The sequence below is a fragment of the Aspergillus udagawae genome (genome assembly GCF_001078395.1).
Source record: "Aspergillus udagawae IFM 46973 DNA, scaffold_8, whole genome shotgun sequence".
Taxonomy (NCBI): domain Eukaryota; kingdom Fungi; phylum Ascomycota; class Eurotiomycetes; order Eurotiales; family Aspergillaceae; genus Aspergillus; species Aspergillus udagawae.
In genome coordinates, this window is record NW_025091271.1 from 1,914,109 (window position 1) to 1,940,894 (window position 26,786).

Below are 26,786 nucleotides of genomic sequence, written 5' to 3' on the forward strand. Positions count from 1 at the left end.
TTCTATATAGGTAAGGCATAGTACTGGCCTACTGCAGGTTGCCCTAATGCCAAGGAGATCTACATACCCTTTCCCTAATAGACCGTCCCGGGACTCCGGGCATATCCGTGAAGGCCCACCTTCTCCTCCCGAAATCCCTTTAAGCTCCAAGTCTACACAAACATGGCGCTACAAGGAAAGTGTGTTCTGTATGCATTCAGAGATGCTTGAGTCTTGTATCTTCAGTAGTTGCTCAATCACTCCATGAATCCCCACTCAAAGCCACGATGCCTCGTCCCAGGAAGTTGCTGGACATGCGCTGCACCACCTGTCAGACAAGCTTCAACCGACGAGAACACTACCAGCGCCATCTGCGGTCACATACAGAGGAAAAGCCTTTCTCCTGTTCCTATTGTCGGCAGACCTTCAGCCGCGGGTAACATGATTCCTTTCCTTTCCTCTTCATTACCAACTGGTACATATATGGCGGCAATCACTGACCGGACGCGCAGAGACTCACTTGCTCGCCACTATACGTCTGTCCATCAGACGGACTCGGGGGAGCCCCTGGCTGAGAGACGCAGAGCAATAAAAGCCTGCGAATCGTGCCGGCTATCTAAAGTCAGATGTGATGGGAAGGAGCCATGTCAGCGTTGCTGCGACCAGGATCGAGAATGCTCCTATCCGGTCTCCAGGCGCACCAGACAATCTGCCACACGCACTGGCCAACTGCCTAGGGGACATTGTCTGAATCTTCCCTCTACACAGGTTCAAGCAGGTAGTGAGGCCACGAATGCCTCACATAGTATAGACATAGTGTCGCCAGCTCGCCCCCAGAATCAGAGGCTGTATGAACAGGCACTGGTACATTCGCCCGCCCAGGCCGAAGCGACCTATGGAGCCATCGATATGATCACGGTTCCTCCCTTCTTCTCGTTGGACTGGAATGACTTTGGCGAGTGGCTCAACTTTGGTTTCGACGATGACTACATGGGGCTATCTGCGAAATCCACCAGCGATGCTGTAGCATCCGCTTCAGCCACCATCGCCGGGCTCTATGGTAACATTCAGGAACCAGATATGGATAAAGATGCCATCGACCCGAGGCAGTACTTTCCAGCTTCTATTGAACTGGACGCTCAGTTAGTGTTTCCGGACATGACTACTATCCCCAGCGAGGATATCGAAAAGGAAAATCTGGCCCTTGTTGAGCAGGTTCCGGACGGTGTCCCACAGAAGGTGTTCGAGATGGCTACCGTATTGCAAACCAAATCCAACTATCCCAAGTTTATCGAGTTGCGCATTCCGCCTGCTCTCGTTCTCAATGCCTGGGTCCAGCTCTACTTTGAGCATTTCCACCCTGTTTTTCCGATCTTGCATAAGCCAACCTTTTCCCCTGCGACGATGAATCCATTCCTGGTCCTTACCGTTGCGGCCATCGGCGCGCATTTCTCAGATTTGGAGGGCTCGCAAGCCTGTCAGAGGGCTATGCATGAGCTGGTCCGACGATATACATCGTACACAGTGAGACTATACCCCAAGGCCACCTCTGGCAGTTTGAATACAGCCCAGTTAACTAGCCAAATTTGAGTACAGTGTGAACAATGCAATCGCACCAGTCGTGAGCTTTGGATCACGCAAACCATTCTTCTCAACCAACTCGGCCTGATGTACTCAGGCAATCGAAGGGCCCTTGAACTAGCAGAATTGGTCCAGGCTGTCCCGGTTACTCTTGCACGACGAAAGAGGCTTCTTTCAAATATCCTCCCTCGTGTACGGATTTCCGCGTTACAGCTCCCGCTTGGTCAAGAATGGCAGCTCTCAATATATGACGAGGAACGTCGACGGGTAGGGTTCGCCATTTGGGTAAGCTTTTCGTCCATGTCTCAGACTCGGGCTTGAAGGATGGCAGTTTGTAACTTCTGACTCCCTCGCAGCTGATTGATTTCGGGTGGAATTATAGCTTTGGGCTCAACCACGTTATGAGGGCGGACGAGCTGCAGAATTGCTTGCCGCAGTCGGACGATTGCTGGGATGCACCCGGTGCTCAGCAATGGGCTCAAATCATGGAAGTCAGGAACTTTTCCACGATACCGTCCCTACCTGTAACCATTGCGAACCAAAACTGGATGTGGGCATGGTCGCAGACTGGAACGCTTGGAAAGCAGACTATCCTGCACTATCTGACAAGCATTGTCATGAACGACGACGCGGATAGCTCCTCTCAGGGTTGTTGGTCTGAACACAGACTCGCAGCGGCGGAAACACTCAAGAGTCTCCTTGGAGCAGAACGTGGCGAGGCCCATACAAAAGCAGCTGTACTCCACCGCATGCTGATTTGCTCGGGCCTGATGATCTATTACAGCCCAACGCCGCGAATAAAATCTGTTTGCTTAAGCGTCATATACCGGAGAATGGACGATACGTCGTGGGATATTCTATCGAGTCAATGGGCCCAATCACCATTTCAAGGGCGTCTGGCGGTGCTGTATGGTGCTCAGGTCTTTGAAACAATCCGCTCAAATCACTGCGGGCATTTCTTAATGCCGGCCTCCTTACTCAGAGCCGTACTGGTTCTGTGGGTATATTCCACGCTCTGCCGGCGGCACGGGTTGCTAGAGAGAGGTTGTCCTGGTCCTGACCGAGACCTGGAACCCTCTGCCACGCTCGACCTAGGAGGTTTGGAAACGACGGGTACTCAAAGGTGGATTGCGAATGGATCAGGCTGCGTCAAGCTTCCAGGAATTGGAAATCTGCTGTGTCGCCGGGGGGCGCGTAGATTGTTGGATGAGTCAATTGCGGTGATGAGTTCGCTCAGCTGTTGGAGTATCAGCAGCTCATATGTGCAATTGCTGCAGAGAATTCAAGCAATAGAGGGACAGACCGAGGGAGTTTCATCTTGATGTTGAAGGCCTGCTGGCGCTCAGGACCCTACATGGAGTTGGATTAGAGTGTCGCCTCCTGACGACTTGGAAAAGATGTGAGAGTATTAGTAGCATTAAGAATTTACAAGCGTAGGACTATATCTTGGGTCTGGTCAACAAGGCTAAAAGACTTGTACCTTTGGCAATTCAACCTGGGCGCCGATATCCACTTCAAGGTGCTCCGGATGCTCCTTTTCAACCTGCACCGACCTTCCAATGACTTCAGTACCTCTTGTTCAAGCAAGGCCTTCTACAATTGCACAAGCGCATCCTGCAGGCTGAATTGTAATTATTCTGTACGAGGCATTCCTGGCAGCTGATGTCCGGCTCTGGAACGATATATTTCACTCCACCTAACCAAGAAGCAACTTGGGCCCGAGATCAAGCCCAGCGTCGTCACCCTCGTCCGAAGGGCTACTCATGAAGCTCTATTCCGTCCAAGAAGACTTCAAAATCTGTAGTCGAGGTTAGCTTTACCAATTGGACTAAGTCTTTAAATGCATTGCCCTACCAGAAGTGCCCATAGCGGCAAACCTGATGGTATTGGTGTCACCAGGCTTGAGGGTAAGTTGGACAGGGACAGTTTCATGATACCCGGCCCGAGAGTTCAGCTCTGATATGTTCAACGGAACTGGTTCGTCATTCACATAGATATGTGCATCACCCACTAACAGAGAACACACTGCATGTCAGTATGTAGATGTATTAGGCGGATTGAGCAGGAAGACGTACTAGTAGGGTTATTCACGGTGTAGTGGAAGGATACCCATTCAGGCTGCCCGGTGCCTGTAACATTCTCAAACACGACTTCGCTCTCATGATCAACTGAAGAGGAGCTTTGGTTAACTGTTCCTGTCTGTTGCTGCAGGGAGGGTTCTATACATACTTCTATGGACGGACCGTTTGGTCAGGCAATGATCACACTCAGTAACGACTTCCATACAAGTTAGACAGACGGGCAATAGATGTTCTCAATGCAGAAACAACTCACCGGCACGGCCAGACAGGATAGCATCCTCTGCTTCATATCGCTTTTTAGACTTGGGAAAGGAGACAACCCCAGTGTTCACGTCCACAACCCACATGGAGTGATAATTCAAAGTCACAGTCTTAGCACTGATATGCAGGTTTGTTTAGCATGCAAGACCTCAGTAGCTTTGAACATAGAGCACTAACCGTGTGTCAACCGACATCGGGAGCCAGAGGTAATTGGAGCTAGGTCCCCCCTTGGAGTCCCAGAGGTCACCCATGTAGATATAAGTCGTCTCCTTCGTTCCTTTGATGACAAGCTCAAATGTGTTCTGCGCGCCGTATGTATTGCTGGAGCCAGGAGCGATGGGATGGGGCCCGTGCCAGGACCCGGAAATACTGTCACTGTAGAACATCTGATTCGGATTGCCTCTCCAACCGGTTTTGCCAGAAACAATCAGAAAATAGGTGCCGCCGGCATAGAACATGCCTGGAGCCTCATAGGCTCCGGCCGCTGAGTGCCACAAAGGTTGGTCAATAAAATGGCATAATATTGAAAGATAGAACGATGGTACGAACCTAGCACGTTCACCCGATTGCCAACCGAACCATCCGAGTTGATTCGGTTAATCTGGAGGTTGTTATGGTCTGCACTGGTTAAGAGGTACCAAGTCCCTAGTCTGGGTTAAGAATATTCATAGCTTAAGCTCTGGGATTATCGCGTACCATCATTGGGATCCTGGAACATGCCAGTGTCCGAGTAGGTGTACCCACTGGGTGGGAGATGTTGTCCAGAGCCGTGGGCCTGATAACCGCCAACCAATGTTGACGACTCCAGAGGTTGAACAAGCCGGTTCACCTGTCCGTATATCTGGGAAAGGTCATTAGTTATTACCGAAGAGACGGGCCAGGAATGCAACTAGAAGGAAATGTGTACCCAGTATTTCCCATTAGGCCTGGCAATCTTTGGACGCCACATGCCTTGGATTCGAGCCTGCGCACCGTGCGGAACCCAGTTGAGGAGGTCGGTGGATGAGTACATGTAGGGTGTTTCACCTGTGAGTGGTACATATCAGCTAGGTGTCCAGCTGCTGCTAGAGAAATGATCATTCTTGGAGTGACTACCCGTGCTAGCACTTTGGCCGACCCAGTAGAATGTATTTCCCTGTTGGAAAATGCCGCCGCCGTGGGCATCAATCTTCTGGCCGTTGGTGTCCTTCCATACAGCACCTGGAACAATCCATGACGTTGCTGCTGCGACAAGGGACGAAGTGTTAAGTACTAAAATCAGTTTGCTGAACAACATTGTGAACTTAAATGCGCTAGAAGCACCTGCTGAATAGCCAAAAGTATATCAAGAAGAGAAGACGGACCCAAAATGATCGTAAACCTGTGCTCTATGAGAGGGGCAGCAAAGGCGCAAAGGGTTTTATCATCGTTTATATGAACAAGTGAGCAGCATCTATTCTAGCAACCCCCATCAAGATGTTTCATCTATGCGCAACTCTGCTGGTGAATTCGGTAAATACACTACCCCGAGACAGCGCTCCTTTCCCCTCATCTGTTTCATTCCAGTCCTTTCCTCAATTGGCCGGTTCGTTTTATTCCGTCTGATCAAGGTTATACGGAGTTTCGGGCCGGCGTTGCAGTCGAACTGAACTCAACAGGATGGACCACTGATCGTATCAGCTGCGTGATGGGCGGGTCTGAACTCCACAAACTGTGTTGCAAAGTAACTATAATAGAGTGTTCGTTGGGTACTCAATCCAGCAGATTATCAGGGGATTGGGTAAAAAGAAAGTTTCGTATTCGTACAGCAGCAGAAACTGCTCATGTCCCAGTAGCTAGTCTCTACAGAGTGTACATCAGACAATTAGCTCAAGCTAGGGTTTCAAGCTTTCCATCCACTAGAGAGGCTTTGACTTAGCGCAAGGGTACAATAGAGTTGGGGCTATCGATGCAGATCTTGCCTTTTGCAACATTTGGCTGTCTCAGGTTACCGCTTAGGGATAGTCTAGATACTACCCAATGCAACTCCATTGGTACGGAGGAACGGGGGATCGGCTGGAGAACGGGGTAATGTGGAGCGAGAGGCTATAGCAAAACACCTGATCATAAGTCTCGCCGGCATAAAGCAGAAATTTCCACCACTGACACAATAGGTCTGCCTAATACTGACGAAGTTCTAATGTCTCAGAACATTACCAGACACTATTGCACGAGGGGCCATCAAGTGGACTCGGTAGCGTTAGAGGGCAAGATATAGCCATACATCACATCGGCTTGGACCCTGCAGAAGCATACTGTTGTATTCCCATTTATTCGGAATAAATGGCGGTACCAATGGCTGAATGAAAGTCGAGTGTTATGCCACAATTATAGTTTCAGTTTGATGAGTCTGGAAAACTATATAAGGACTATCATCGTGCCAGAGAACGAACTCTTTGCCCATTGCAACATCGTATTCGTGATATAACCATAATCATGAAATTCTTGACCATCTGTGGGGCACTACAGTCAGTGCTGTGTCTGCTCCCATGCTCTACTCTTGCTACTCCATTAGAGCGATCCGCGGCATCTAAACCTGCATTCTTTCTGGCTGGAGACTCAACTACAGCAATAAATGGAGGCAAGTGACCTCAATCTTCCCGGAGGTCGATGGTGGCTGACGGCGGCGATATAATTCTCAGGCTGGGGAGATGGCTTCCTAGCCACGTTGGCCGATGGGTCAATTGGCACCAATTTCGCCCATAGCGGTGCTACAACGGCCTCCTTCGTGGCCGGTGGGTACTGGGCCAAGGTTCTCGACGCTGTCAAGAAGAATAAGTCGAACTACCATCCCTACGTGACAATCCAAGTAAATGACCAGATTCCGTGGCCATGCCTCCAGGGACTTATACTAACATGATTATAATACCTAGTTCGGGCACAATGACCAGAAGTCAACGTCTGGAGTCTCCATCTCCCAATTTACGGCAAATCTGGAGAAGATGGTAGCCGATGTCCGGTCGGCAGGGGGAACCCCAGTAAGTCACGAGTCCGCGCTTGAATATAAGAAATTTCACTAACATGAAACCCAAGATTCTGGTGACTTCTCTGAGCCGTCGAAGCTTCGACAATTCCGGCCATGTTGTTCTCTCGCTGGCGAACGTCGTTGCTGCCACCAAGGCTGCCGCAAAGGCTACAAACTGCGAACATGTGGATCTGAACGAAGCGTCCACCAAGTATCTCAACAGCATCGGCGCAACAAATGCAGCAAAGTATAATCTTACACCCAAGGATTATACACACCTGGACAAAGCCGGAATGATCGTCTTTGGGAATATGATGGGTTTGCTCTTGCGGACGTCTATAGCTGACAGCTCTCAGATTGCATCTTACATCCACCCCCGGAGTGATGTGGTAGCAGCTATTGAAGCTGGCAAGTTTATAAATCCTTCCTGAACAATAGGCGATCTAGAGTCACTGTTGATTTTGTTAGCAGCGAGGCTGTGAAATCGCTTGCGTCTGATGGAATGTTGCAAGCCTGATGCTGCGCGGGAAGGGTTATGTGAAATGCTGGTGTATTTGCTATCTGCTAGTGCTCCTGACACAGATGTTATTATTTTCCCTTTAATTTAATCCATCTGTAATGCCCTCTCCAGGATAGTTGAATAGGTTTCTTACTGCTATGGTGCGGAATTTCAGACAGGATAGTCGGCATAAAATCACTCAATCTAGCAGCTATTACAAGGACACTTCTTTAACAATCGAGAGCGCTTCATCCAATTGGCGCCAAACCCATGTCAGTTCATGGGCTGTATCCGTAACCTCTCTCGCTAGATCAATGGGTTAAATCATTTAATTATTTGAAGAACCCAAGTCGCCCCTGTGTTGCATGAGGTACTTCGGCCAAAGGCAATATGGTTTACTACTAAATATGCATCCCAGAGGATGCTTCCTTCAATGACATTTTAAGCCATTTCTACGTAGTGCAGCCGGAGAAGTGAGGGTCAATGGATTAGGGATTGATGGCACGAAAAAGGGACTCTAAGCCTTCTGTATAAACCAGTGATTATTTGCTAAAGATATAATCTCAATGCTAGCATGCATGCAAAGAATGTTAATAGAATTAGACTGTCACCTGACGATAAATCTCTTTGCTAAAAGGCGAACCACGCAGCCCAGTGAAAAGAAACCAATGCAAAGCGGTGAAGAGATATGGTTTCCTGCACTCCGGGCTTCAACAGGGCGTGAAGAAGAAGATTTAGCACATCTTGTCCCATCGTCGAAAGCTTCCTCTTGTTTTATAAACGCTCCTCCTCGTATTCGATTGTTGTTTCCTCGCCCAGCTCAGCATAGTATTCCTAAAGCTGGCGTCTTGAGACGCACGAACCTCTCGCGCTCTTTATGCTTTTCAGGGATCGTAGTGACGTTGTGGATCCTCTCTTCAATAGACAATCGCGTTCCCCAGCAGAATTCATCGAGTAATTCCCAGTAGATCATGTCAACGGACGATACCATCCGCGCCGCAAGAATAAACTAGGCGCTCTTGTCCTCGACCGATCTCCGCATACGTGTCGAAAGTCGGTCCTCAGGGTTGGCCCCAGTTGTCCCCTCCTTCTGTTGCAAACAGTCCAAAAAAAACTCGGCTTTGGGAAGAAACATATCGAGAAAGCCGGCAGCACCAGTTTCATTAATAATTCAATAAGGCCGTTGAAAAAGGAGCCACAAAGGAATACTCCAGCGAACTGAATGGGAGCTGTATAGCAAAACTCCCAGTCAATCACTCCCGTGACGCGGAGAGAGTCATCCACGAGGACATTGCCGGGTCCGAAGTCGTCGCAGAACAACTTAAAAGAGCCGTGATTATCTTCCTGGGAAATGAAATCCAAGGCTATAGCTTTCATCAGATGGCGACAGGCATACTTCTCCCGGCAATCTTCGGAATCATACACGCTATTCCGTTGTTCCCTCAGGTGAGTTGACTGCAGTTGCAACAATGATGCAATATAATCGGTAGAGCTGCGATATACGCCTGACGGAGTGCGATCTCCCAGCCCGTAAGTCCGCATGAGCTCGTTGACTTCCAATGTCAAAGGCGGGCCGTCAACCATATGCTGCCTACTTTGTTTGTCTTGACCTAGGCAACCAATGTAATTGAAGTCAAGCTTCCAAAGCTGCAGAAGTATCTCCGCCATCTGGCCATAAAGAAGCCCCAACGTTCGGGAGTCAATATCAGGGTCTAAAATATCGTCCTTCCCTGGCGTGTCTTTCAGAACGATCTCAGACATTTTCCTCCCTTCAATCCAGGTCATGATAACGAAGGGTCCAAGACCAGTAGGGTTCTCATGGCTCCATACGCGATGACACGAGGGACAGGAATCTGGGTCCTGCTACCAATGAATTCCATGAGTACGGCCTCTCTGTGGACTTTCTCGTCTAGAAACATCGATTTTTCTGGGAGCGGAAATCGTATCAGCCAGTCCTCGCCGCCATCTTCCCAATGCAATCTTAGACTGAAATTGAATGAGCCAGAGTGCATTGAGCGGAGCAAGCAGTCATCGCGTTTTCGGTAACGATTTGCTAGGTCACAAATTCCTTTGGATGAGGTGGAACACAGCCTGATCCAGTCTTGTTTGAGAACGTCGAACTGCCGAAGTTGGATGTCGTCAAAATCCATGCCTTCAAAAGAAATATGGCTTCAGGGTAATCCTTATCAATTGAGATACCTGAAAGGAAAAAGGACTCGGTATGAAAAGTGCTCCTCTTCTGAAGTCGGTTGTTGACATAATCACATGATTGCTGGACATGATGCTTCACATATCATGTGATCGCCTTGCATATATTGTTGATCACAGTGTTCATGACTCAAAGCGCGGTAGACCGGGGAGTAAAAATATGTTTCATTAGCCCAAGTATCCTGTACGGATGGGTTGCAAGACGCATGCTACATTCCCCCTGTTATTCAGGCAGTTGGAGGTTGACGACAGTCAGACGCCCATCGCACAATGCTTCCGTAACAAGTATGGCGTGGTATTAGTCCGCGACCTTCGACAAAGACTGCTCGGCCAGAAATGTCAATCTTCGGATGAAAGCTTCAATGATAACGAAGGGCGGAAAACGCTTGCTGGGTTCGACACAATTTAGCTGGTGAAACACATCGATTGTGCTCTCCAGGAGATACACATCATCCTGGACTTCGCACTGTTTGGGTGCTGAGAGTATGCGCATGTAGAGCGAAATACTCGACGTCAGAAGGATTTGCGCATATATCCTGTAAGTATACGTCAGAACTACTCACACCGTCGGTCAATGTCACTGCTTACCAGAATGTCTCAGGAAAGATCAGATGACGAATTCGACGCAGATATATCAAAGTAGATCGAGCTGCCTGATAGCATAACTCCATACTTGTAGATGGAGGAGACAGACTCTGCAGAACCGGGGTGCCGATGGCGCTCGCACCGTGGATCTTAGAAAGACAGTGGTAGTACTCGAGATGCACATTCACGCCCCGTAAACTGAGATCATGGATAAGGTAATCAGGCACATTTCCGCTCACAACGGCGTCAGGTTTACAAGCGTTGGGGAAATGGGATTTCAGGTCATTCAGTTGTTGGTCTAGTTCGCGGATGAGCTGAAGTCGTCTCGCTCTTGAATGGCTCAAACTTTGTTCGGAATAGAGCAAATGATAGACCTTTGATTTGAGCATAGCCAGACGAAGATCTGAGGGATAAAGAAGCTCTCTGGGTGACAATTCGGACGTGAAGAACTGGTGCTCAGACGATTGTGCAACATACTTATCAGGTAAAGTCAAGTCGCAGTCAGCGTCATTGATCATCGGCGGTTGACATTTTCGAAGCGACATTTCTTTGTCTACGGCGTAAAAGGTCCAGAACAGAGCCCGCAAGTGCTGATGCTGATGCTTCTGGGCGGTAGTTTCATAAGTGGCTCTAGCTTGGTGCGCCCCCAAATTGAAGAGGATCCGGACGGCCATAGCGAGTAGTATTTCCGCTGTCTGCGGTTGACCCAAAGGGGCGATATAAAGTGCCTTTGACAATTAGACGCGGGGATGGAGCACCTTGCCAGAAACATGACTTACGAGGATAATCAACGCCTCCAAAGCTCGGATGTTAGTATGTTCCATCATTAACTGGGGTAGCACAGAAAGTACTGCTTGGACGTAAGCATCAGGGTCTGCATCAGCAAATGCAGGCTCTTGTCGACGAATCCTGGTAATCATTGCTGTCAATGCCGCTAAACAGGCCCGGTCGGCAATATTTGTTCCAATCGCGGAATCATCGAAGTCAGAAGCGTCAAGTAGACAGGTAAGTGCATCAATGTCGACAACGGGATGAATTGAGTACAATCCATTGCTCGAAAAGTATTCCAACGACGCCTCGACCAGGCGGCGCGGGGGCCATTTTGGCAAGACTACTCGGGCGGGTTTTGTCCGGAACTGCAGGTCGAATGAATCCGCCACCCGGTCGAGCAGCTCCTCCAGGTCAAAAGCGGGATCTGATTGTATGGAGGCAGCAAAAGCAGGAGTGCAATATGCAAGGTGCCACCGAAAAGCTTTCAAAGTCACGTCGAAGCCACGAGAATCAAAAAGATCATTGACGAGCCCGGAGGGTTGATGGAGACTGGGACTGGAACTCTGATGGCGCTCTCTCTCCGCTCTCAAGGCCTCTTCCAGTCGGCGAACTTCAGCTCTGGTGTCTTGCAACTGTCTGATCATGGAGTCTCAATCAGGATTGAGATCACATGCATGTGGAAGGGGGTCAACCTTACTCGCGGACTGATTTGCGCGGCTGGATCGGCAGCGGAGTAAATATACAGGGAGTAGAGGCGAAATGACAAGCCTCGCAGGCCGGTTTGGCTCTATCGCAACGGATCTGTGAGGATTGGAAATTGAGTGATGGTGATTAGTTCGAAGCATTCTCTCTATTCCCAAACTGTCACGTGTCCTCTACGAACCTTCCGGTGTCGGCATCGATCACAGGCACTTCGCAGTCGGCCTCCATAAGGCGCAGGGGCGGTGGTGTCCATCTAGCTGACCCGAATGGTAGGTGTGTCGGCAGTAAGATCTAATTTAAGCGAGCAGCTATGCCGAAAGGGGCGCTGAAGATGCTATTCATGGCATAATTCCAAGTTGAATTTGGGAACAACACCCGAGTCTCCGAGTCTGCGACGCCTAAGCCCGAGGGTGCTGAGTAAGCGGAAAATGTCTAGACCGAGAAAAATATCACCATGCTCTATCGGGCCATTATCTCATGTTATGATAGGAGGAGTCTATCTGGGGAGTTCAAAATCAAGGCCAGAACGTCATCAACCAGCACACCCGTTCGGCTGGTGCTAGCACGGATAGTTTCCACCACACTTTTGGGCCATATAAGGTATCGTTCGGCCTTTTTTCCGGACATCTGCATACAAATATTTTCAACCCAGGACAACATTGCCGCCATTGGAACATTGCAAAGTCGACTGCTTGCTTCCAGCGACGTTATCGGGGAAAGGATGGCCAGTATGACGAGGAAATGAGCCATTAACACCTGCGAAATCTGATTCTCCGGGGCGAGGACATGGTGGACCTCGGATTGGGGTAAAGTGATAAACTCGTTCACGATGTTGGTGAAACGGAGATAAGCCGCGCAGGAGGCCGACTGTTCGAGAGAAACGAGGACGTCAAACAAAAGCCGGTAGAAGATTTCTTCGACTGGATGCTGTAACAGAGGTTTCACAAGACTCAGTGAGCGAATACCGTCCGAGGCAATCCGAATATCGATTGTAGGGAATTGGCCAAATTGTGCTTCCATGTGTTTTATATGCGAATTTGCATCGATCGAGAAAGATCCGTGCAGGTTCCGTTGTCGCATCAATCCGGTCACTAAGCCGCAACCCCGGAGCATCATGATATAATCAGTAAGGCCATCGAGCATGTACGAGGACTGAAAGGTCAATATATAGCAAGCTGCCAACATTGCGTCAGCGTCGCTGGCCTCGGCTGGCGCTTGGGACATTGCTTGATTTAGTCCTCGGAGCGCCCGTTGGCGATGTCCCAAGGCCTCAACAGGGAGGGCGGATCCGGTTAGAAGTGCTAAATGCGAGGAAGAAAGGGCAAGAATGGCATGCATCACATATTCATGCTGGTCCAAGTATCAGCAAGCAGATTCTAGGTTCGTCATTTTCCACACGGGCCTTACTTTATATGTAAGCGCCGGAAGCGCTCGCCTATAGACATCATCATTACCTATCGGCAGGTGTGGATGAGCGTCGGTAATGAAGTGTTGGAGGAGAGACATATCAGCAATGGTAAACTCTGCAGCTTGTCTTCGGGGCTGCAGATATGCAAGTTGGCTTGAGACATCCCGCGCTGGATCTCCAAGGTACTGGACGTCGTTCTTGTTCTGTAGCCCAGGCGGGTATACACAGACCAAGCCCTTTCCCCGGCAATTCTCGCAAGCAGGATGATTCTCCGGACACTACTGTTGGGTTAGTCTGTTGTACGAAATGAGGAGCAACTTCGGCGACCAGTCTTACTTTCACTCGCCGGATTTTGCAGTTCAAACACCCTCGTCGGGATTTATTGTGGGGACGAATTCGTCTCTTTGGTCTTGACATGTCTGTCCTTGAATGCTGCGTCGATGCCGTGGTGGAATTTTCATCCTCCCGTCCAAGCCACCATCCTGTCACAGGATTCGGATTGTTCAGGGCAGATACCAGGTAATTTGGGTCCATTGTGGGGGTTAACCTCTGCGTTAGCCACGATGGCAGAAGCTTGTAGAGTTCCTTGCATGTATAGCTTCCTTCAGAGCTCACAGTCGGCAAGTTGCAACATATGGACGCTACAATCTGCATGTGGCTGCCTGGAGATGACTAACAGGAAACCGATCGGGAACACACGGTCAAAGAGAGGTGGAGCACCCTTTGATTGGTTGTCGACGGTCTCGAGTGGGCTTTGTTCGTATTCGCACTCTCACGGTTCGCACTCGCATTTAGTTTAGTTCGCATCTTGTAGAAGCATCAAAGGGTCTACGTACTACTCGTAGTCCAAAAATGGCAGAAACAGTTGGGTTTACTGAATATAAATTGAGCCTGTTCTGTCGTCGAAGTATCTTCTGTGACAATATCCAGGTTGAGGAATCAGTTGCAATATGAAGACAATCCATTGTTTAACAGCTCTCAGCTTGCTGGCTGTTACTCTCGAGGCTCTGCCAGATATTGCAGCCCGGACCCGGCAAGGATTATTCCACGGTGTCCAAGTGCACGACAAAGTAGATGCCTATCTTGGGATCCCATACGCCAAACCTCCCATAGGCGATCTTCGATTCCGCCCTCCACAGCCTCTTGACACCGGTGACGAACATACAATCGTCAATGCAACGCAATTCGGCCCTGTCTGTTATCAGTTTCGGTATAAGACTGTGTTAGGGGACAATCTAGCCCCGACTACCCCGGAGTCGGAGGACTGCTTGTCCCTGAACATCTTCGCACCACGAGCACGCCCAAAATCCAAATTGCTGCCAGTTTTGGTCTGGTTGTATGGAGGTGCATTCAATGAGGGAGGCGCCAGTGTTCCATGTAGGTCCTTTGCACGCTTGCATATCACTCATGCTTACCAGCCTTAGTATTTAACCCTACCGGCCTCGTCGCGAACCAGCCCGATATCATCGTTGTCACTCTGAAGTTCGTACACCTTCTGTCCAACCCATCGTGCTGCTTTTCCATTCAATATGTTAGAGGGCTCACAATCCATTAGTTACCGTCTCAACGTGTTCGGATTTCCCAACTCTCCCGCGATTCCAATTGACCAGCAGAATCTTGGTATTCGGGACCAGCGAGCTGCATTGGAATGGCTGCGCGCGAACCTCGCTGCGTTTGGTGGCGATCCAGCCAGAATCACACTTGGTGGCCAATCTGCAGGTGCAGACTCTGCTGCATTGCTGACCTATGCATTCAAAGATGACCCGATCGTGCAAGGTCTGATCCTGCAGAGCGGGATTCCAGAATATGTCGGGCCCCAGGATGATTTTGTGTTCATTCAGGCAGCAGAGAGACTTGGATGCAGAAATGCTGCAAACAGAACGAATGAGCTAAGGTGCATGAAATCAGTCCCTGCGCCGATTCTGCACAAAGCGCTTTCCAACCTTACAGTCAACCCGTTCGGTACGACTGGAGGGGCGCCGATGATCGATAATATCACGCTTTATTCTGCAGAGGAGTATAGCCGTCTAGGCTCAGCTGGCTCTTTTGCCAATGTGGTGAGTGTCTTATCGGTCCTCGTACATGTCAATTTTTAACTTGGTTTGTGACAGCCTGTCCTGATGGGCATCACCAACAATGAAGGTGATGGGGTTCTGAACTTTTCTGAAAAGGGCGTCAACAAGACCCTTTCGGATATCCTCACAACCACATATTTCAATTGCCCCATGTCCCAAGAAGCCTTGTAAGATAGACCTGGCGTCTGTGCCGCAGGTATAGGCTGCTAACGAAGACCCAGATTCCGGGCGAAGCATCATGTTCCAGTGTGGCGGTATCGCTACATGGGAGTCTTCCCAACTGTGACATTCTTCCCATGGCTGGGGCCATACCATCAAGGTCGGTTATATATCCCTGTAGCATAAATGCGTCTCACTCACAAGAAATGTGCCACAGCGGATATTGCACTTGCCTTAGGGTCATACAGGCACCTCCAGCCTCACAAGAAGCCGCAGTGGTACGAAGTGGCCGCCAGCGATTACCTTCAGAAAGCGTGGACGGCATTCATCAAGTCTCCGAGGGATGGACTGTCAAGGAAGATGGGTTGGCCAATGTACAATCCGAACGGTATAGTCCCTATGCTTTATTGTCTCTCTCTAATCCACTGTCAGTATGCTGAAACCACTCTATAGGCACGACTCTTGTCGAACTCTTCGCTAATAACACCCCGACTGCCCGTCTCCGAGACCCGGCTGTATATGATGCTATTTGCTCTAATCCACCTCCAATTCCGTCAGACATCTGGTCCCAAGGCTCTCCTTGACGTGGTGGTCACACTAGAAGCAGCGGAATGTTTCATAGTCGGGTTGGGACTGAGGATAGCAGTAGCCTAGATGTGTGAATATTTGTATTCAGCAAGCGGAGATTGATCCCTGCGTGGCTGTGGTTTGTTAAGACTTCGAGCATTTGTTTTGTTGATATAAATTGTTTGCCTAATCAAGAGTGTTTTATTATTAGTCATGCAGAACACACCTCAGCCTTGCGATCGACATGAGGCCACAATACAGAATGGGGCGCCTCGGGCGTCTGCACTGCCTCGTAACAAAATCAGGGCAGCATCCCAGGTGGCAAGGTGTCGATCAATGATACCCCGATAATGTACTGTCAACCTATTGAAGCAGCAGGTAATAATATATGGGGTATTCAAACACCGTAATGCAGATCATTCAGCCTTGTAGAGGAACAATAGAACCTCTGCCTAGTCAACGAAATACTTGCATGACGATGAATATATATAAATCATAATGAATCTCCCCAGAGATGCATTCGGACATACCAGAAGAGTGAACCTCGTCTATCAGTCAACCTATACCGAAACCGAAGCCAATCAGTTTCAACTCCAGATTCTACGTCCTAGGTGATCAAATCCACTCGAACAAGCCTAGCCACATACCGACACGCTCACAATGTGCTTCGGTTCATCCAAGTACGACGACGAAAGATATACTCCTCCTCGACGGTCCTACCACCCCGGACACTCCTGCTCTGGTTCAAACAATTACAACTACAATTACTGTTATGATAGCGCGAAGCCCCGAAACGGGCGGAAAAGGCGCCGTAACCATGGACTAGTGGCCGCTGTGGGAGCAGGGGCGGCAAGCAGCACTGCCGGCTGTGGAGGAGGTGGTGGAGGTGGTTGCTGAATCCTTAAGGGGGTGAAACTGCATCTCTCTTATGATTGGATTTATGCTTCTATATGATCGGGCATTCGGATGAAAAATGAAGGTGATGGAACGCACTACAGTTTAGAAGACAGAATCTGGAGATAAAAGATACGTCAGTCCAAACGATTGAGTAAGAATTGGCGAGGCTAGCAATCTTCAAAGAATAGGGACGTTGGCGTCCATCCATCTTGGTATTGACGGTTTCAAGTTCATATAGCACACAGCCATCACACTTCAGAGACCTGTGGAAATCTACTATGTGTATACGTCTCTCCTGAGACTGGGCTGATCCAGTGCGCCCCATTCAACCAGCCTTTCGTCACTCCATAAAGCAAAACCCCAGTCCCAACATGAAGAAGGCTCGCCATAGCAGAACATATCCACAAACACCTCTGGGTAGTCCAGCCCTGCTCCCAGCCACAGCTGCGTCCAGGCGACATTAGGTCGTTCATGCGGTTGCAAGGTGTTCAAAAACTCCTTGAGTCCGTCCAAGTCCGTGCCAAAGTTGAATCTATCTGCAGGGTAGAGAAGGGGCAACGCTCCTGGCATTTCAAAATCCGGCCTCGGCCAATATTCGCCCAAGAAATGATGCCAACTTATGGCGTTTGCGAGCACCAGGTCTCGCCGAGCCCGGAAGTTCCGTTCGCGAAGCATCTTGACGAGAAATGACGGTCCCATGCAGGCTAAACTCTCTCTACACTCGCCTTCTCTAATTTTGAGATCGCGACAGTCGTCCCAGTAACGCATCAAGGGAGGTTGCTCGTCGGGCGGAATATCACTTATAAAGGTAACATTGTAAGATAAAAGGTTGTCGGAAGCCTCGAAATATGGGTCCGCCCATCGATGGTAGCAATGTCTCCAGAAACTGGCAATTTCTTCCACCTCCCACGGCGCCATGGTTCCGAAGAAAAGACGCCATACTTCTTCTTCTTTAAACACAGGTGGGACTCCCTCAGGGGCCCTAAACCAGTAGTTCTCCTCTTCCGGTTCGTCTGCGCCTAGGGGAAGCTCAATGTGAGCAAATATATTGCCCCAAATCTGCATCCGATAGAATGCTCGGAAAAAGCGCCTTTGCTCCGTCCTGGATAGGATCAAACTTTTGTTTTTCCATTTCTCTGTGGGCATCCACTCCGGAAATCTCGCTGTCCTCGAGTAATCATCAAGGAGAAAAGTGGCGATTCTATGGAGATGCAATAATTGAACAGTCTCTTCGACAGTGGCCGGTTGGTCAGGAAATGGAGATAATAAGCCTAGGCGGCGGATCTCTTCGCTTCGTCGTCGGCTATCCAAGAGGGCAATGATCTTTTCCCGGTTTGATAGCTTGCAAGCGTACAGTCCTTTGGAGCGGATGGCAGCTATTGCGTCTGCAACATCCACAAGGTCATCATGTGAAGATTGCAGGATGCTCAGAAGAAGCTCATCTCTAACCAGGTGATAAGCTTGATAATAATCAGGCGATGCAAGGACAAGGGATCGCAGAGAATCCAGGTCCCGGAGTTTAAACAAGATGCAGATATGTAATTCCACCGGCAAGCCTTCAAGTGATGGCCTGGTCTAATCCATTGTTAGATATCGTTCTCTCGCAACGCCCGTGGTGTACTTACCATCGTCATCATCATCATTCGTCAAGTCGTAGGCTTTTATGGCAGCAGTCGATAAATGCAGAAATGAAACATGGATGCTAAGGATGGAAAGGGACTACTCCGTACAGAGTAGATGGAGACGACGGCGCCTGGACAACCTGACAATCTCAGCCTTCTTCTCCTGATCTGCAACAGAAATACAGCGGCGCTTAGACGATAACCTACTTTACCCACTCAATTTCTGCGCCTCTACTAGCCATCACTGATTTGCCGCCGGAGCTCTTCCATGTGCAATCATATTGGTGGATCTGACTTTCTTGCATCCCACATGATCGCAATTAATCGTGCGGCGAGGCGCCTAGGATGTACGCCAGTACAATATGCCATACCAGCGACTCCTGGCAGGTTGCCATACTGACTAATATAGAGAGTCATTGTCTGATTGAGCATTCTATCGGAAATCGAGCGTAAAATTAGAATGGGCAATATGAGCGTATCCATTTGCAGCAACCGCTATGCGGCGCTTCCCCGAGGGAACCCCGGTCAAGCAGGTCGACTATATAGGATATTCTATCCAGGGAATCACTATAGCTTGCATCGTGGATAATATCTTCCATGCGGCATCATGAGCACCCACGTTTGTTCCATATAATAGACTATCTGGCCGTTCGCATGCTGGCGGCTAAACGGAATTACAGGAGAAAAATACATTGACGCTCGACAGCATGAGACAAACTTGAGGTGAATGCAAATAGATTAATGCATTGTGCTTGGTACAATTTATGTCACCGAGTTCCTGATATTGTTCATATATATGTCTATCAGAAGCAAATCGTATATGGGTCTTGTGTCTTGCTCGCGTAGGCCATGATAACACGGGGTATTCAGCAACAAGGAGAGAAGTCCCTTCCGTGCCCACTTGGGAAACGATGGAGCTGCCTATATCCCGTACACTACCAGGCGAAAATTTAACCACATTCCATTGGATGACTCACAAATCTCTGCACCAGCTACTTATAAGAAACAAACCAAGAGCTAAGGGGGCTGGATTCTACATCTCTTGCCACCCATCCTGTACGGGTGATCTTTCGACTGATGTATCTAGTGGTTGGGTCTATTAACATCGCATTATGTAGATTTGCAATAGGTCCTGTTGATAATTGTAATGATGCAAGCTGGTAAACTTGCGGTAGATGACAGTTGCTACAGTGTGAACCCAACAGAGCTAGGTCATGACCTGAAAGATATTAGGTTTACTAGTTGATCGACAAAGCATGTTCTGCGCATAACATGCCACCAGTGGAGTATGTAAGGATTGTTTTTCTGATTTGCAACCTGTGTAGGAATCCAGCTGGGTGAGAGTTGTCATGGTTCAGGGGAGTGCGCATCAAACACATCCCTCGCATATAATTCAGGACAGAATTATTGTATGGATGCGCAGGTTTGTGCGGAAGGTGGGAAGCAAGTTGCAAGAAGTTTGAAGCCCGAGACCGACGCAGTTTGTGTCATTCATTGTCCAAGGGGTCCGTCGGCGAGGATATATCGGCACATAATTTGGGCGTCTTGCATTTGAGAATTGAGCGAGTAAGAGAGTTGGCGAGACATGCACTGGAGCTTATTGGTCTTGAATCATTAACATGAGATGTAGTCTCTTCCATTGTATTGTTAATGGCATGGGAGCCACATCAGCATTCCGAACAAGACATCAGCGGCACGAATAGCTCTCGTTCACATTCACGAATATCGACCAGAGTCCAAGGACAAATCCATTCAAGGAGATGCATATGTCTACATACTAGACTCCAACGGCGTCCCGGTCCTTTGCCAGTGAGAGGTTATTTCCCTCTTCCGACCGGACGACAGCACCAAGCTGTTCATCTCACCAAGAGAATCACCTTGCGGTAAGCAATTCTACTTCAGAAAATGACAGCGGCTGCTCTGGCTTCAATGGGAGTTGCCCCTGCGTGAATGAGGGCTTTCTCTATCCACTCCACTCGAATGCATTGCTAATAGAGTGGTATCAATATCCGAATCAACAATGCAATAATAATCGAGGTGTCAAGCCACGTGTCACGGGAGTTCAAGATGATCCATGGCGCCCCATTCAATGAGCCTTTCCTCGTCCCAAATAGCATATCCCCATTCCCAACACCGACAGTACGGGGCATACGAGTACATATCCTCAAAGACTTGAGGATACTCCAGCGCCGCATCAAGCCAGCGCTGCATCCAGGCGTTGTTAGGCCGCTCGTGCGGAGGCAGCGTCTCTAAGTATGTCTTGAGACCACTGACATCTGTGTCGAAGTTGAATCTATCAGCAGGGTACAGAAGAGGCAACGCTCCGGGATCTTCCCAGTTTGGTTTAGGCCAATAATCAACAAACGAATGGTTAAGAATAACCGTGTTGGCGAGAAGCAAGTCGCGGCGAGTTCTAAAATCTGGTTCACGAAGCATCTTCACAAGGAATGTTGGTACCATGTGGGCTAAAATTTTTCTCTGTTCATTTTCATGGACAGGCAGATGGTCAACATCCAACCCACAGCGATTCAGAGGAGGCCGCTCTTCGGGAGGAAGATCGCTGAACCAGATAACACCATTAGCCGCATAAGCCGCAAGGCTTTTTGCTATTTCACGGTATGGGTCTGTCCATCGATGATAACAATGCTGCCAGAAACAGCTGAATTCTTCAACTTCCCATGGCGCCATGGGTCCGAAGAATAGACGCCACGTTTCTTCATCCGTGAAAGTAGGCGTCCGGCCACGAGTATCAGCAAACCAGTCATTTTCTTCCTCAACGTCATCTGCCCCCAGGGGAATTTCTATGTGACCGAATATGTTTCCATAAATCTGCATCCGATAGAATGCTCGAAGAAAGCGTCTCTGTTCCATTCTGCTTAGGGTCAGTGGAATTTCATTCTTCCATTCCTCCAAGTCCATCCACTCAGGACGGGCTGCTGTCCTGGAGTAATCATCGAGGAGAAAAGTAGCCATTCTATGGAGATGCAGTAGTTGAATTGTCTCCTCAATATCAGCAGGTTCGTCTGGAAAGGGCCATGAAGACAATCTAAGGCGGCGGATTTCTTCACTTCGTCGTCGGCTGTCCAATAAGGCGATAATTTTTGCGCGATTCGATAGCTTGACAGCGTATAAGCCTCTGGACCGAACAGCAGCTACAGCATCTGCGATGTCTACAAGTCCGTTGTAAGATCTCTGTAGAAGCGTGTAGAGAAGTTCTTGTCTCACGAGCTGATATGCTCGGTGATATGTTGGTGATGCAAATACAAGCGATCGAAGGGAATCCAGGTCATCGATATTGAATAAGATAGAAATCTGCAATTCCACTGGTAAACCTTCGAACGTTGGCCGGCTCTGTTACCTTGGTTAGATAATTCTATTTTGTGATTCCGACAGAGCTTTTTTCATGGATCTTACTAAGTCTTCCATACTGACGACGCCGTAAAGTTTCCTCGAGGTCAAGGTTCCGGTAAGGACATACATCAATGCTGTCGAAGAGGGAGGAGAAAAAGGAAGATGTGCTTGTTAGCTGCAGCAGAGAGGCATATGACTCCGTACTTTAGGCGTCTTATGTAATACGGCAAGGATCGTCTTCACTGGGCGCTTTGCTGGCGCTTTTTCCAAGCATGTTCGTCTCCATATTGGGCATTCAACAATAAAGTCGGCGCTAAATTGTCTTGACTCTTTCACTGTCATCCACTGGTTTGCTGTGCCCCCTTTGCCTGTTGCGCGTCAATTTACCGCCATGCACGGAGCCCATTTATCGAGCTAGGACTTATTCCCATAGCTGCGGTACTCCATCAATATACATCCCTGCCCTAGCCCTATCAGGCTTTTGTTTGGTTTGAAAATATAGACGGTCTACGAGACTGCGTGACAGTAGGAACGCTTCCTCTAAGAATGATGTTAGTTCCCATGTACTACGATAAACGCCTTGCATGGACCGAGTCCGATAGAGTGTTCAGCAATCTACTACTCGCCTATAAAACATGGTTAGGAGATTGCCTTCAAATGAACATTATCTAACTGTGGAAGGAGCAGTAGATGCATAAGATATCCCATCGTCTGTTAGTACAGCAACACAAAAGATAGACGCCGCCTTCTCCAGGGATTCAAGTCGTAGGCAGCGAGTCGTCTGATATTTTTGGGAAGTCTCGTCGAAGGAGATATTGCACCATCCAACAGCAGTGCAACCCAGGATATTGCGAGATGTTGGGCTTAAAATAGGTCGTGAGATAACGGGGTGGCTGCGAAGTCGAACGGATGACAACGAATGCAAGTATATCAGGCACTAGCAAAACAATATGTGTTTTATCATTCCTATGCGCGCGCCAGGTACTTCGCTCAAAATTAAAGCGCTAATCTATATTGGCAGCAGATCATGGCTTTCTAGATTGTAGAGGAGATTTTTCTAAGGTATAAAGATCCGTATGTCCACGAGCTGGGTAGGCCTGTACATTGTCGAGATCATCGAATACTCTGGCCGATATTTGTATATTCTCTAAAGCCCTGGACCTCTTGCTCTTGCTAGCTGTCCTTTCATTTGTCCGACATCCATCACCTGTTCGGCTTCCCTTTTCCTGCTGTACTGTGCGATACACAATGAGCCGGGGTCAGACTCGCGACTGGAACAAGGAGAGAGTTGCCTTGGATAGAAGAGGCTCGGACGGAGAGTATGATGTGTCTTATCACAAGTCTCATCGCAGTGAACGACCTGGGCCGAGCTACTACGGTCCGAACTTTTCCAATGTCGAGAATAAGCGCTCAGCATCTTTGGCCTATGGTGATATCAGGCACCCTGTGACGCCTGATCGCTACGGCAAGCGCCCACAGCCATATACTTCTGATGTGAAGAAGGACTATAATGAATATAAGAAGTATGGCGATCTATATTCAGAGACCAAGGCAAAGACGGACAGCAAATATAAGACTCTCCTCAAAACTCCGAGAAACGACGACCACTATCGACAGAATATAGAAATGGCTCGTGACCTTTCGCATGACACCAGGCTGGCAGCTAACACGTAAGTACGTACACAATATCTGAACGCTCATTCACTTACATCATTCCGTCATTTTCCAGTGCTGCTGCTTCCCGATCTGGGTTTGCTCATAAATACCCATATGCGTACGACGGCCAGAAAGGAAAGGAGGGGCATGAAAGAGCAATTGAGACTCTTAGGGCTGGGGCCAAAAATGCCTCGAAGGCAGAACGGAAGACGTCCAAATTACTGGGACGGAACTAATCTACGGCTGCTATGGATTGAATAAAGCTGTAGACCCGTGTAGTGTAGCGGTGTCCTTCCCGCATAACTGGTCCCTTTGCCTACCATTCGTGTGTTTTATGACTTTTTAACTGCTATTTATAGTCGATGTGGTTGATATTGCGTTGGCTTTTTGGAATTTTTTTATGTCAGCCATCAAGGAGATCCATATTTGGACCAGGCGCTGTTTTGCTCTTGTAAAAGTAGAAATGGGAAGCTCGTGGATGGACTTAGGTTATTCAAAAGTGCAGATACTGGCTAGGATGTGCATGGCTTATCAGCCAAGTCGATGCTGCTTCGTTCGCGATCGTATTGTGTATTTCCCATGGCTTTATCTACCCTTCTAGACGCAGCCTCAAACTACGACCAGCCTCTAAGCAAATGTAACTTCAACAGAGAAAGCCACAGTGTCCAGGTCAAGCCCTATTGAATCGTTCCTATTAACCGAAATCCAGCGCCGTCTGATGTGGGTTGATCTTTGTCATTTGAAGGTTCGCATGGGACCGAGCTTGTATCGTTATCTGTCATTTTGAATTTGTCCTTATAGCTTATAAAAACTCTATCAAAACCGGTTATCTTCATTGAGCTAACCAAGTTCAACCACTTCCAGCCTTGGTGATTGACAATGGCTTCGTGCTGCTGACTGTATAAGGCAGATCTCTAAGACTACGACACGATATAAACCTATGAATTTTGGGAACAATGGCGAAGTTAGGGCTTTTCTCTACCCACTCCACTCGAATGCATTGCTAATAGCATGGTATCAATATCTGAATCAATTATGGTAAACCCTTAACCCTAAACCTAGCCCAGATGGTATCGCAGACAATCAGTCTATAACACAAAGAAAAAGCGAATAGAACACTTTCAAACAAATTTTATGATTTGAAGTGAGGAGCGTTGATGAACAGGCCCATCAGGACACCCCCAAGGGTACCAGCGATGGGAATGGTCATGATCCAGGCCAGCAGCAGCAGACCCACACGCTGGAAGTTGACGGCCTTGAGGGTACCGTTGCAGAGACCGACGCCGACCGTGGCGCCGGTGATGCACATCGAGGTCGAGACGGGGAGAGAGTACTGCGAGAAGACCAGCACGGTGATGGCGGCGCCCATTTCCATCGAGCAACCGCGGCTGGGGGAGTGGTAGGTGATCTTGTTACCCATGACTGTTGCTCAGTTAGTTTCTGTGTCTCGATCGTGGAGTACAAACGGTGCACTTACCCTTCATGATGTTGTAGCCGTAGGTGATCAGACCAATGGAGATACATCCGGAGAGAACGGCAAGCTGCCAGACAGGCACTGGGGCCTTGGACGCAGCCGCGTTACCCGTCTTCCAGGCCGAGTAGATAACGGCCCAGGGACCGACCGAGTTACCGATATCGTTGGCGCCGTGAGCAAAGGATGCAGTGCAAGCGGTCAGAACCTGCACAAACGAATACGTGTGCTCGACCTCGTTGGGGTACTTTTCCGCATGGGCGTAGACACGCTCCATCCGTTCTCCCTCGGGCGTACCGTGGATACCGGACTGCGCGGCGTGGATATCGTAGTGCAGACCGTACAGCAAGCCGGCGGTGATTATGGCGGGGATGCGCTTCAGGAGGATCTTTATGTTCTTCAGTTCGTAGATTTCGCCGGGGCCCATCGGGTTGTCACGGAGGGTGCGCATCGCCCATCCAAGAGGTCCTCGCTTCTTGAGGAGTCGGGCGTTCAGGCGCGCGTTCGATTCCTCCATGATTTCCTTGTAGGTGAGCTGCTTAGCCTCGTTGGCGACGAGGCTCTTTTCGTTGGTGGGGATGGCAGGCGAGGTAATGGGTTCGATATCGGTCTTGGGGTCCTTGCCGTCAAACTCGGAAAGGGTCCGATCGGAGGGAGCGGGGGACGCCTGGGCAGCGTTTTCCTCGTGCTCCTCGTCCTGGACGACGGCGTAGTTGGGGACTGGGGCACGGTCGGCGCCCTCCGGAGCAGGACGCTTGAAGAGCAGAGGGCCGAGGATAAACATCCACCACTTGACGCCGTGGTCCCGCTTGATCACACGGGCGTGCACAAAGGGTACGAAGAAGATGGCGGAGAGGATAGCGACACCACCACCGCAGCCCATGGTCACAGCAGCAATATACCAGCCGGGCTTCTTGCTCAGACCGAGACTGGGCGAACCCTTGTAGACAATGGACAGGGTACAGATCGTGGCGGCGATGAGGAACCAGAAGGGAGAAGTGTAAACGGCCCATGGCACGGGGTTCTTGCGCATGTGCACAATGAGCTTGATCAGCATGAAGATACTGGCACCGAAGCCGGCCGAGATGGCGGGAGCCATGCCCAGGCCTGCAAAGATAGCTCCCAGACCCTTTCCTTTGTTCCAGCCCCACTGAACCTTGGAAGCACCGACGGTCGCAACACCGACACCGGCAACGGCAGAGATGAGGGAGTAGGTCGATGAGACGTGGGCCGAGTGCTTGGTGCACCACATAACCCAGGAGGAAGCAGCAGCGAGGGCACAGGTAAATGCCAACATCTGCACACCGGCATCACCGCGGAAGGCCGAGTTGGGGATAATACCGTTCTTGATAGTGTCAGCCGTCCGAGCACCGACCGTGATGGCACCGAGCATCTCGAAGACGGTGCCGAAGATCATGGCTTGTCGGTAGGTGACCGATCTAGAAGAGACACTGGTAGCCCAGGAGTTGGCCACATCATCTTTCAAACAGGTAATGTCAGCCAACCTTGTCACAAAGAGCAGGAATGAGGGACATTGACTTACTTGCACCGTTGTTGTACGCATCAAGCATGGCAAACAGTGTGCCAATGGCGAAGACGTAGTCATATTGGCTGAGCACCATCTTGACTGTATGTGTGAAGAGAGACAAGTTGTTGAGCGCTTGATCCTGAATTCACACAAGCAGCGAGACACGGGGCTTTTATCCATTGCATCGCTACCTCACGCGACATTTCATCCTACGCCTGGAACCATGCTTGAGACGTCCGCTAACGCAGCCGCAGGTGCGTTCGCAGAGCTCGTGGCAAGACAATCATGCCCGGTTCGTATACTTGTCCTGACACGTTCCTCCGCGCCTTTGTCTGATTCGCACCCTGGGGAAAGTGGGCGTATCACAAGCGTCTTGGTATTGCCCGCATCCCAGGGGCCGTC

The 26,786-nt window shown here is 49.4% G+C and overlaps 10 protein-coding genes across 10 annotated transcripts; 4 read left to right on the plus strand and 6 right to left on the minus strand.

The window, feature by feature from the left end:
* Positions 1–266: 266 nt before the first annotated feature.
* Aud_010138 (uncharacterized protein) lies at positions 267–2,488 on the plus strand (the record flags this gene model as incomplete). Its single annotated transcript, XM_043294981.1, has 5 exons — positions 267–415; positions 492–1,503; positions 1,576–1,845; positions 1,917–2,297; positions 2,345–2,488. 5 exons carry the CDS (start codon positions 267–269, stop codon positions 2,486–2,488), a joined length of 1,956 nt encoding a protein of 651 aa, XP_043150916.1.
* Positions 2,489–3,388: 900 nt separating this feature from the next.
* Positions 3,389–5,178, minus strand: Aud_010139 (uncharacterized protein; the record flags this gene model as incomplete). The annotated part of the gene is made up of 9 exons (XM_043294982.1): positions 3,389–3,570; positions 3,636–3,728; positions 3,790–3,837; positions 3,895–4,019; positions 4,080–4,386; positions 4,452–4,547; positions 4,599–4,743; positions 4,810–4,928; positions 4,998–5,178. 9 exons carry the CDS (start codon positions 5,176–5,178, stop codon positions 3,389–3,391), a joined length of 1,296 nt encoding a protein of 431 aa, XP_043150917.1.
* A 1,317-nt stretch (positions 5,179–6,495) lies between these two features.
* On the plus strand, positions 6,496–7,316 carry Aud_010140 (uncharacterized protein; the record flags this gene model as incomplete). The annotated part of the gene is made up of 4 exons (XM_043294983.1): positions 6,496–6,526; positions 6,563–6,729; positions 6,794–6,898; positions 6,954–7,316. The coding sequence occupies 4 exons, from the start codon at positions 6,496–6,498 to the stop codon at positions 7,314–7,316; spliced, it is 666 nt and encodes a 221-aa protein (XP_043150918.1).
* A 2,574-nt stretch (positions 7,317–9,890) lies between these two features.
* On the minus strand, positions 9,891–11,878 carry Aud_010141 (fungal specific transcription factor domain-containing protein; the record flags this gene model as incomplete). Its single annotated transcript, XM_043294984.1, has 4 exons — positions 9,891–10,128; positions 10,181–10,905; positions 10,957–11,584; positions 11,832–11,878. 4 exons carry the CDS (start codon positions 11,876–11,878, stop codon positions 9,891–9,893), a joined length of 1,638 nt encoding a protein of 545 aa, XP_043150919.1.
* Positions 11,879–12,130: 252 nt separating this feature from the next.
* Positions 12,131–13,592, minus strand: Aud_010142 (Zn(II)2Cys6 transcription factor; the record flags this gene model as incomplete). Its single annotated transcript, XM_043294985.1, has 3 exons — positions 12,131–13,000; positions 13,058–13,336; positions 13,395–13,592. 3 exons carry the CDS (start codon positions 13,590–13,592, stop codon positions 12,131–12,133), a joined length of 1,347 nt encoding a protein of 448 aa, XP_043150920.1.
* A 416-nt stretch (positions 13,593–14,008) lies between these two features.
* Aud_010143 (uncharacterized protein) lies at positions 14,009–15,876 on the plus strand (the record flags this gene model as incomplete). Its single annotated transcript, XM_043294986.1, has 7 exons — positions 14,009–14,435; positions 14,483–14,540; positions 14,614–15,115; positions 15,170–15,300; positions 15,355–15,452; positions 15,510–15,680; positions 15,746–15,876. The coding sequence occupies 7 exons, from the start codon at positions 14,009–14,011 to the stop codon at positions 15,874–15,876; spliced, it is 1,518 nt and encodes a 505-aa protein (XP_043150921.1).
* A 1,156-nt stretch (positions 15,877–17,032) lies between these two features.
* Positions 17,033–18,384, minus strand: Aud_010144 (uncharacterized protein; the record flags this gene model as incomplete). The annotated part of the gene is made up of 2 exons (XM_043294987.1): positions 17,033–18,331; positions 18,382–18,384. The coding sequence occupies 2 exons, from the start codon at positions 18,382–18,384 to the stop codon at positions 17,033–17,035; spliced, it is 1,302 nt and encodes a 433-aa protein (XP_043150922.1).
* A 2,046-nt stretch (positions 18,385–20,430) lies between these two features.
* Aud_010145 (uncharacterized protein) lies at positions 20,431–21,351 on the minus strand (the record flags this gene model as incomplete). Its single annotated transcript, XM_043294988.1, has 1 exon — positions 20,431–21,351. The coding sequence occupies one exon, from the start codon at positions 21,349–21,351 to the stop codon at positions 20,431–20,433; it is 921 nt and encodes a 306-aa protein (XP_043150923.1).
* A 1,626-nt stretch (positions 21,352–22,977) lies between these two features.
* Aud_010146 (uncharacterized protein) lies at positions 22,978–23,621 on the plus strand (the record flags this gene model as incomplete). The annotated part of the gene is made up of 2 exons (XM_043294989.1): positions 22,978–23,399; positions 23,459–23,621. The coding sequence occupies 2 exons, from the start codon at positions 22,978–22,980 to the stop codon at positions 23,619–23,621; spliced, it is 585 nt and encodes a 194-aa protein (XP_043150924.1).
* Positions 23,622–24,517: 896 nt separating this feature from the next.
* Aud_010147 (inorganic phosphate transporter) lies at positions 24,518–26,478 on the minus strand (the record flags this gene model as incomplete). Its single annotated transcript, XM_043294990.1, has 3 exons — positions 24,518–24,807; positions 24,863–26,335; positions 26,400–26,478. 3 exons carry the CDS (start codon positions 26,476–26,478, stop codon positions 24,518–24,520), a joined length of 1,842 nt encoding a protein of 613 aa, XP_043150925.1.
* Positions 26,479–26,786: the final 308 nt, after the last annotated feature.